We start from the raw sequence: 11,453 nt of genomic DNA, 5'->3' as shown, positions 1-11,453 counted from the left end.
GTATGCCACTCACTCGCTTTTAGATCGGAAGGTCCTGGGTTCGAGCCATACAATGAAAGGATTGAAATCTGATTTGATATAAATATAAACAGGCCGTCAGACTTCTCCGTGTTAAAACTTCCTTGGCCTGTCTTCGGGACTGGTGTCTCCCCAGACAGTGGTAGCGATAGGGTCTAAAGTCAGCCCTAATAACATGTTCAAATAATATAAAGGATTAAACAAACAAAAAATGAACTTTTATATAGGGCAATATCCACTTAACGTGCTCAAAGCGCTTTACAAGGGGTCCCTGGTCAACAGCAACATTTAACATGTAGGACGAGACATGACGCCTGTTAGGCGATATTACAATTTTTCGGACAAAGACAACACTGTTAACGGCCAGGTACTCATTTTACACCTGAGTACGGTGAGAGAATGTGAGTAAAGAGTCTTTTCCTAGGACTCAACTATGCGTCGAGAGAGGCTCGAACCCAGGACCTTCCGATCCAAAAGCGAGTGTCATACCACTAGACCACATAGCCGCACAACAAGCCCTATTATATCTGATAAAATATTCTATCACGTTATAACTATAGACTCATGAATATTTTAAGTAACACATTTATAATGCTATTGTGAAGTATGACAAATCGCATGTAACCAAGTCATAATGATATCATGCATATTAAGTCTCATAGGAACAAAGACGTAATCATATGCAGAAAAAAACTGTTGATACAGAGGTAGCTTGTGACAGAGATTACCATAGATTATAAATAAATGAATATGTTTTGCAAGTATGACAAATCTTTTTGATTTTAAGTTACCTGACGTCGAAATTGAAACATGTTCTTACAACTATTGCCAACCATTTTTTACGGTGTTAAAAATGAGGTTGTTCTCATTTTATTATTCATGTATGGATTTCGAAAACTCATAAAGTGTTTTCAATGTCTTCCAGAATACTTTATGAATAGTAAGAAACGGCCTTTATGAATATTTATATATCGTCTCTTATGGTAGTTAGTATCATTGTCATATTTTACATCCTAATTTACATGATTCAAGGGTTTTTGAGAGTCTAATTTTTCATTCCAGTAGCAGACTTACGACAACATGGGAGAAAAACATTATTAAAAAGAATTTTAAGTGGCCTATTCGTGCAAGCACTTGGCCGATTAGCATACATGGTCTTTGCTAAATTCAATGTAAATAATGCAAATCATTATATGAACGCGTCTTGACAGTAGAAGACACAGACTTACCTCGACGATGTGCAAGAACATCGACTGAAAGGTTAGTACTAATGATATACCATGTTTTGTATTCATATCTTAAAATATTGTGAAAACATTTATGGCGTTTCTAAATGTAGTTAATTTTGCAAAATTTATCTATCTATCTATCTATCTATCTATCTATCTATCTATCTATCTATCTATCTATCTATCTATCTATCTATCTATCTATCTATCTATCTATCTATCTATCTATCTATCTATCTATTATTATTATTATTATTACTATTATTATCATTATTATTATTATTATTATTATTATTATTATTATTATTATTATTATTATTATTATTATTATTATTATTATTATTATTATTATTATTATTATTATTATTATTATTATTATTATTATTATATTATTATTATTATTATTACTATTATTATCATTATTATTATTATTATTATTATTATTATTATTATTATTTTATTATTTTATTATTATATTATTATTATATTATTATTATTATTATATTATTATTATTATTATTATTATTATTATTATTATTATTATTATTATTATTATTATTATTATTATTATTATTATTATTATTATTAATTATTATTATTATTATTATTATTATTATTATTATTATTATTATTATTATTATTAAATGTTACACACAGGTTTGTATGGGGCAGTCTGGCTTAGCGGTACGGTCTTTGCTTCGTACCTGAAAAGGCACCGGGTCGAATACCCGATGCGTTGTGTGGCGTTGATCAAGTAATCTCGAATTAGCTCAGTTTGCGGCGCTGCATTGCGCGTGACGCCTGGGTTATTCCCGTCTTCCATATGAATAGATCCTAGAGACACATTTCCCCTATGCGATGAGTAAAGGGAATTTATTATTTATATCATTTGTTGGTACGATTTATGAGCAGGAAGAATTGTCTGTTCTATTCATTGTTAGTTAATTGTATGCTTATATATATATATATATATATATATATATATATATATATATAATATATATATATATAAATTATAAAACAAAAACCATAAAATAATAGTGCTCAACTTTAGTATAAAAGGAGCTATTTATAAACATTTGAAATATAATTAAGATAGTTTGACTTCTACAACGTTGTTATCGATCGTTGCTCTCATCAGGAAGTGGAAGTGAAAATAGATTGTTGTGTTTTCGTATTTTTATAGATTCGTGTTTATGGAAGTTCGTAATTACATAAAAGGTGTTTGTTTCTATGTCTGCATGAGGAAGTTAGTTCGTTTCTTCTGTTGAGTGTTGCTATGTTCGGTTTAGTGATGATGAAGAATTTTTCTTCCAAGCAGAGGTTGCAAATCTTAGAAGAGGGGGAGTACGACTGTGCTCTGGAGATGATTTTCCATGTGATGCTGTGTTGTATGTTTTTTTTCTTTGAGGTTCCAAATGTGTTCGCTTAGTGTAGTAGAATGTCGTTTGTGTATGTTTCTGAAGGAAGATGTAGCAGGTTGTATCTGGTTTTGAATGGACACTCGGTGAGGCCAATGTATGTTTCTTGTTTTGGTGTGTCTGGTCGTGTTACTGTGGCTTGATAAATTACGTTTTGAGTCAGGCAATTGCCGTTTAGTGGGCATGTTGTCTGGGTCCTACAGTTGCATTTTTTCTCTAGGTTGTTGCTGGGCTGATCTGGCTGTGATAGTTTTCGGTTATTGTTGGATGAAATAATGTTTTGTATGTTTGGCATGCAGGTGTATCCTATTTTGATGGTGTTTTTGTTCATGATTGGGTGTAGATCACGATTATATCAGAAGATATCGAAATTGAAACTTTAAATAAATTTTATTCACGTTTCGACACAGCAAACAAATTTGATATTGAAAATGAAAAACATAAATTAGACAGGGCTTTGGAAGATGAAATGGCTGTTGAGGTCAGTGAAGAGGAAACGAGATTCGTATTTTCGAAACTAAACGAGAGGAAGGCTGCTGGGCCGGATGGATTGAAAGGAAAACTATTAAAAGAATGTGCCGACCAGCTTTCCCCCATTTATACACATATTTTTAACTGGTCCCTCCAATGCGTTTCAATCCTGAAATTTGGAAAACTTCGAAAATTATTCCTGTTCCAAAAAAAGAAAAACTTGAAACTATGAACGATCTCAGACCTGTTGCACTGACTTCAATAGTCATGAAATCTTTAGAAAAACTTGTTCTTGTTAAAATTAGGAATCAGTTTATGCCATTGAGTGATAGTCATCAATTTGCTTACAAACCAGGACGTGGCGTAGAGGATGCCATTTTGCTGTTTACAAACAACATCTACAGGCATCTAGATCACGCTAGGAGCTATTGCAGATTGCTTTTTGCAGATTTTTCTTCAGCGTTCAATACAATGCAACCTCAGTTGGTTGTTCAAAAATTGACTAGTCTGAATTTAAACAAGTATATAATTGCTTGGGTGCTCGAATTTCTTACGGAGAGAGCACAATATGTTCAATTAGGGCAAAACAAATCTTCCTGTATAACTACAAATACTGGCGCTCCTCAAGGTTGTGTATTGTCCCCTGTATTATTCACAATATACACGAATGACTGTAGAAGTCAAAACCTGAGTGTACCTTTAATAAAGTTTGCAGATGACACCGCTCTTCAAGGCCTCATAACAAATGGCAACGAAGTGACTTATAGGCAAGAAATTGATAGATTTGTGTCTTGGTGTGATGCCCACCACCTAGAGCTTAACATAAGCAAGACAAAGGAGCTAGTGATTGACTTTAGGAGAGTGAAGGAACCGATAGAACCGTTAAAATTAAAGGACCAATTCGTCCAGCGAGTTCCTCACTACAAATACCTTGGTGTAACGATTGATGACAGGCTCAAGTGGGATGAACACTTGAAAATAATTAGGCATAAGATGTGCAGACGTACATATTTTTTATCGAAACTCTCTCAGTTTAGAATAGATAAAACCCTCTGCACATTATTTTATAGAGCAGTAATCGAAAGTGTTTTGTCATTTTGTATAACAGCTTGGGGAGGCAATTGCTTAGCAGTGGAAAGGAACAAAATAAATTCAAATATTAAAAAATCCATTAAACGCTATATAAATGATGTTGACGATGTAGATATTTTATACGATAAATTTTGTATAAATAAAATAACTAAAATATTAAATGACCAGTATCATCCACTAAGACCATCAATTATTATGTCAGAAAGAAGTGGTCGCCCTTTCTCTATTTCAACGAAAACAGAGAGACACCGAAAATCTTTTCTGCCGTCCAGTATTAGGCTTTATAACAACAAGCAATAATCATTTTATATAATTATTTCTCATTTTTACTTTTTAAAAAAATAAATATTAATTTATTAATTTATTTGTTTTGCAATCTTTTCAATTTTCAATTTATAGTGACAGTTTTAACTATTTTACAGTGTTGAAATTATTCATATTATAAAGCGCAGCTCTGGTTATAGAGCTGCTCCTTTTTTTTTTTATATATATATATATATATACATCCTATTTCCATTGTATTTTTATCTTATGTGTAAATTATAACACGTCTGTACAAAAAATTTCCTTTTTGGGATGCAATAAAGTATTATTATTATTATTATTATTATTATTATTATTATTATTATTATTATTATTATTAGAACGTGACCGGGAGGGAACACAACAATCTACTTTCACTTCCACTTCCTGATGAGAGCAACGCTCGATAACAACGTTGTAGAAGTCAAACTATCTTAATTATATTTCAAATGTTTATATATATATATATATATATATATATATATATATATATATATATATATATATATATATATATATATATAAGGTCACAGACTTTTTTGCCGATACAATTGTTTCCATTTCCTCCATTTCGTCAGTCGACAGTTATCCGTAGTGTTTTGTTTTTATAATAAGCTTACTGCGAGAGATTGTCGGTTAAGAGCTTTTTCCAATGACTCAACTATGCGCCGAACGAGGCTCGAACTCAGGACCTTCGGGGCCGAAAACGAGTCTCAAACAACAATACCACATAGCCAGACTAACGTTAAAGTAAAAAAGTGATCAATTCTGATGAATCAATAAGATCAGATAGAAAGGTTTTTATTTTCAATCTTGTGATTTTTCAGTTATAATGGATCTCTCTCTCTCTCTCTCTCTCTCTCTCTCTCTCTCTCTCTCTCTCTCTCTCTCTATTTCTGTGTGTGTCTCTCTCTCTATCTCTCTCTCCCTATTTATCTCTCTCGCTCTCTCGCTCTCTCCCTCTTTCTCTCTCACTCTCTCTCTGTTTTTTTTTAATCTTGTGATTTTTCAGTTATAAAGGATCTCTCTCTCTCTCTCACTCTCTCTCTCTCTCTCTCTCTCTCTCTCTCTCTTTTTCTTCCCCTCACTCTGGTTTTATATATATATATATATATATATATATATATATATATATATATATATATATATATATATATATGTATGTCCAACCACAGCTGGAATGAAGATGTCCCAAAATTACCACATCCTTTTGACCGCGATTCTGGTGATGGTAGTATTGAATCCTACACAGGGTGATGACTATAAACCATGCAGATGTTCTCCTCCTGTTGGGAGCACTGAAGCAACGTACCGCCTGAAACCGAATCAAGCTGCTAGTGACAACAATGCTTTGGTTTGTGTGTTTATGTTTGTTATCATCATCATCATCATCATCATCATCATCATCATCATCATCATCATCATCATCATCATCATCATCATCATCGTCATCGTCATCATTGTCGTCGTCGCCGTCATTGTCTTCATCATCATCATCATCAACATCGAGTTATTGTCTTTAATTTTAGTCCTGATATTGTATCAAAAATACACTGAATTACATTTAAAAACATCAAAAAAAGACTGTCAAAATTTATTATGTTTTAAGAATGAATTATTTATGATCGTTAGGTAACTAACACATATGCGTTGAAGGTTATATCACATAAGTTATTATAGCTTGTATAACAACAACAACAAAAACGTAAGATTTTATATAGCGCAATATCTACTAAACGCGCTAAAGCGCTATACAAGGAGTCCCTAGTCATCAACAGCAACACTTAACATGTAGGACGAGACATGGCACCTTTAGGACTGAGATCTCGCAGTTAACGTCCAGCTAGGCACACAATTTACACTTGTATAGGATGGAAGAATGTGAGTATAGAGCCTTTTCCAAGGACTCAACTATACGTCGAGCTAGGCTCGAACACTGTGCAGGACCTTCCAATTCGATAGCGTGTGTCATACCACAATACCACATAACCTGTAGATATGTATGTTTTTATACAGCCACGTTAAATATGCCTGTGTCTGTGATTAATGTATTGTAGAGGATGTTATAAACTATGGTATTGGTTGGTCAACAATGATTCTTGATACGTGGTGCATAACAGTGGCGATGAGTATTCCAATATTAGTTCACACAAATTTGTTGTCTCGCTAAGCTTTACTTAGCACCTTTGTCGTCCAAATAGCAAACCGCTATGGGGACTGCCTGCCTTGCCTCCGGTCGAAGAAGGGCGAGTCCTAGCGTGGTATTCGTAAAGTTATTGCCTGATACTAACCAAAAAATGACGTCAAAATGCCAATCTTTTGCCACAAAAGAAAATACATCGTGAGTTGTATTCAACAGTTCAACCAATGAAATAACTTGTTTTCATGAGCTCTACTAACGACAACTGGGCGGTGCAAAAACCAAATAATGACGTAAAACTGCCAGTCCTTTTGGATTTCAGTATCAGGCTATAACATAACGATGGCTACGGTCCTAGCCAGCCATGCCTCGTGACGTGGAAGGACAAGCCCCCTCATCTGCTTGAGGTGTCTGCGCAGCCCTGGCCTACCTGACGAACCGAGAAGTCTGCTCCGGTTTGCCTGAGGATCCGAGGAACATTAAGTGCCCCAATCCACCCCATATGAGCTGAAGGGGGCTTTCCGTGCTATCATGCTATGTCGTGCAAGACTAGAGGAGGTAGTGGGGTTTGTGGTGACCTGCCTCATCTGTGCTGTCAGACGAATGAGAGGCAAACTGCCTGCCGTGTAAGGGAGACCTATCGTATCAAACGAGCGACTTACCTCCCTTGCCTTGTCAACAAACGTGGGTAATCTACTTGTCTTGCTTCGTCAAACAGCAAGGAGGACTTACCACCTGCGCCGAGCGAGTATTCTGCTTAGAGGGAAGACCACCATTGGCTGCTTTGGAGATATCATCATCATGACTACAGAAGCAGGTTGGATCAACGATAAGCTGAGTAGCTTATTCCTTGATCAGCTGGTCCAAGGTGGAACTGCCGCGATGATAGACAGAGACGTTAATGACCTCGGAATGCCCCATTATGTCAGTGACCAACACCTAGTTCTACTAGTTTGATTCTAACTCAGACCTTTTGAAAGACTGCTGGTCACGTTTTCAGACATTCATGAAAGCCAATAACATTCCAGCGGACACAATGCTGAGATCTTCTTTAAGATCTACCCAAGTCGTCAATGACTAACACTAAATTATGGAAGTTTGATTCCAACGCATTGCTGTCGACAGACAATTGTTATGTTCTCATAAGATCGTAAAGTTCAACTCCATTCCAAGCCGGAATAAACTGCGATTTGCCATTAATTGGCAGGAGTTTATCGCGGTTTCTACAGCGTAAAACGGACAATAAAAGTGTCTTCTACACATTAGATAGGAGACTAGTCAATCTCCAAGTACGATTTGCTAAATTTTAAAACCCAACTATCGATTCATTACTTGGTGGACAAGGGGGTCAAAAATAATTTTGCCTTTGCCCGGGATCGATCTTGGTCCCTATGCATTGAAAGCGAACGCTCAACCAACGGAGTTATTGGGCCCTTATGATTGCTGAAATGTTTCTCAAAAGCTAGTCGTGTTCCATCTTCAAGCTGCTGTCAAACTTGGCTTCACATTGTGATCCTGTCAAGGACATCAATGATAACTATTGATTGACGAGACCCAGTACCACATGGATGACCAGTCCAATCAGCAGCAATTCGTTGTCCCAGAACGTTACAAATCATTGGCACGAACAGAGATAAAGCCAGGAGAGAACGTCCTTGATTTAGCTGCCATAATTTGTTAAGTGTCATTTTTTCCTCGATTAGACGAGGCAATTAGGACCGAGTTGTCTGCTCAATCAACAGCAAATCCACCATCAAAGCCTTGCTAAAATTATAGGCCGACGAGCTGACAAGCAATCGAGCCACTGAGATTGCCACACAAATGGCGGAGACTGGAAAGGCTGCCTAAGAAACTGTCGAGACATCAATTGCCGCTGTGTTTAGACTCCAGTCCAATCATAATTTGGCCTACGGTGAATAATAACCCGGCTTTTAAGTTTAACAGCCAGCCAGAATCCACGGGGAGAAAGTGAAGCAAAAACCGATGCTACAGGTGCCTTGAGAATCATTTCAATGATGCGTGTCGGTTAAAAGAAGCCCTTTGCAGCCATTATGTCACATAACGTCTGCCTGTTGGAAGATAAGTCAGCATCAACGAGTGAAGACGGCAACAAAGGTCAAATGGAATGCAGAACAAACCTTGTTGAATACTTGCTATTTCAATGATGCGTCAGTTGTTTTTGATGTTAACAATGGTTCCAGAGACAACATCATTTTGGAGATGTGGAAGGTCTGAAGGCCGGAACTGTCACCACCAACGTGCAAATAACGTTTTGTCTCCAAGGCAGACCTCAAATTAGTTGTTGTTGCAAGCCTGTTGATATTAACTCAGGAATCGGGAACGTTATCGAACAGTGATTTTCCTTGACCAAATTGAAACTGTATTTCATGGACCAGACAGCAATAAAAATATTGAACTGCAGAAAAAAGGGAGAACTTGGATGCTCTCACCCATTGCAACGAAGAAAGATCGTCAACACGGTGGCAAGCAACACGAAACCTGAATGGTCACTTCAGTCAGCATGTCAAAAACTTAACAAATCTTTTAAAACAAGATATGGAGAAAACTGCTCTACGAAGAATATCACTTTACTAATCCGCTGATAGCACACACATAAACATGGAGGAGATCAACGGACAAAGAGCTTAAGACGTCTGGCCTAACCTGGAATATGATCGATGTTAGTACAGCGACAAGTGGAAATTGATGTTTTTAGTCGATGCCTTATGCGCCCCATGGCTCGACAAAGATTAGGCAAGTAGTAAGCGTGGCAGAGAATAAATGCAATATCTGTCATTGTACAAAATAAAATAGCATATCTCATTATCCTATTTCTAAATTTATATTTCAAGGTATCTACAACATATCCTGATATAATGCTGATATAATGCTACACGTCAAATTCAGTTTTCTAAAAATTCTTGACTTCAAAAGCAAACATCCTTTTTTAAAATTCTATTTTCAGAGAGTAAAAGCATATTATGACTATGATCATTATATTTCACTCGTGTATCAGTATGGGTACAACGGATATGACTGGAAGCTATATGATGGCAAGAACAATATCCAGTATCACAGGAAATCTAACGGACAATGCATGTAAGAGTTGCAACTGTTATATAAAGAATACATCAGGTGCTTTAAAATGTATAGAATCCTGTAGTGGCAAGGCTATAGATGATGCAAACCTCTTTATTGAAATGTATGTGCCCAATTTGTTCGGAAAATGCGTTGAAAATTGTGTATGATTGCTTTTATAAACGAACCTCACATATTATTGTCATATCGAAGCTTCGAGACATAATTCTCAAATGTTGACGTCATCTGTAGATTTCCAACGTTTCCTTATGCATCATGTATGTTGCCGTTTTACCTGCAACCTTATCGATTTTCTAATTCTGAATTGAGTCATTCAATATTTTAAGACTCTGATAAAGAACTGAACAAGCGTGTATGAAAGGTGCCAGACAAAGCAAGAAAGAAAAATACAGGAAAAAGCCATCCCAAAAAATTCAGTCGCATGTAATAGTAGCACGTCTGGCCGGTAACCAGAAGGCCTGAGGTTCTCTCCCCAGTCCCACTACACAAATGTTTCATGTCTCCACAACTTTTGGTACCAGAAACAGATTGTTCTATCTACTTATCGATAGCCCATTCCTGAATTCAGTTTTGATCTTTCTTTGAAAGGTCGATACTGATCTGTAATCGAGATACCACATAACCATTTTCGCCTTTTCTGCGTCTTCGAACAGTTAGAAAAAATGAAACATTGCGCTAGCTATCCCAGTGCGCATCATCATGGCTCTATGTGCATGTCATTTTTATACCAAACAAACCATAATTAATATGTGGTCTATTTGGCAAAACATTTGGACAATAGAAATTCCTTATCGGGTAATAATAAAAAGAAACACAATTCATAATATGCAATTCAATTATTACCAGAGGTATTTTGGAACCATTTGTGAGTTAAAAATATTTTTTAAATTTATGAATCATTTTAACAGGTTTGCTCAAGGAGTAACATTGATGTTGGCCTCAATGTTACGTTACATAATATACCATTGTGAGACTTTCTGATTACCAACCAGACGTGCTACCATTACATGCGACTGATTTTATTGGGATGGCTTTTTCTCGTACTTTTCTTTCTTGCTTTGTCTGGCACCTTTCAGCGTGCATTGGGAACGAGTTTGCAAGTTGAAGTGCAAAAGTTCATGAATACTTTTATTAAACCCACCAATAATCTTGCCCAGAAAAGTTTGCAGCAAGTTATATTCATTCTTTTCATTAAGAGTAATTGGATCTCTAAATTTTAAGATAGGAGATTAAGAATAAGTATTGTGGTAAGGATGACCTTCCAAATCAAAATCTAAAACCAGATCGTGCCGTTAATAAAGTAAAATTATCGAACTAATAAATTTATTCTTATAAGTAGTAAGGGCTTCTCCTAGTATTTTTGCAATTACTCTATAATAAAATTGAGTTTTAACTAAAACCAAATAGGTATACTAAAAGCAATTATTTACCCCAAAAGTAAAATCGTTTGTTCAGAATACTTCTTAAACATATGACAAATTATGTTCATATGGCAGGTAGAAGATTGACACTATCTAATACATTTTTGTTTCTTCAGCAAATATTTTCTAGGATTCCCCTTCCATCGATGTGTGCCCGAAAATGCTGAATTCTTGGGTAGTTTCCATGAGAATGGCGACATGGTAGATCCATGGTATTTCCAAACTGTAAGCTGTACTCATCTATTTTTATTACATAGTT

The 11,453-nt window shown here is 35.7% G+C and overlaps 1 protein-coding gene across 1 annotated transcript in view; it reads left to right on the top strand.

Annotated features, from left to right (window-relative positions):
- The first annotated feature begins 1,059 nt into the window (after positions 1 to 1,059).
- Positions 1,060 to 11,453, top strand: part of LOC144959070 (uncharacterized) — an 11,935-nt gene continuing 1,541 nt past the window's right edge. Inside the window, exons 1-4 of the mRNA XM_078891442.1 lie at positions 1,060 to 1,278; positions 5,710 to 5,888; positions 9,640 to 9,773; positions 11,311 to 11,419. Of these exons, the coding sequence (XP_078747568.1) occupies positions 5,715 to 5,888; positions 9,640 to 9,773; positions 11,311 to 11,419 (417 nt within the window). The 5' untranslated portion in view covers positions 1,060 to 1,278; positions 5,710 to 5,714. The remainder of the gene's footprint in view (positions 1,279 to 5,709; positions 5,889 to 9,639; positions 9,774 to 11,310; positions 11,420 to 11,453) is intronic.

This window comes from Berghia stephanieae, chromosome 13, assembly GCF_034508935.2.
Source record: "Berghia stephanieae isolate SIO BIC M18660-M18661 chromosome 13, UCSD_Bste_1.3, whole genome shotgun sequence".
Taxonomy (NCBI): domain Eukaryota; kingdom Metazoa; phylum Mollusca; class Gastropoda; order Nudibranchia; family Aeolidiidae; genus Berghia; species Berghia stephanieae.
The sequence above is the reverse complement of the archived record's forward strand: the minus strand, read 5'-3'. Positions and strand labels throughout refer to the sequence as shown.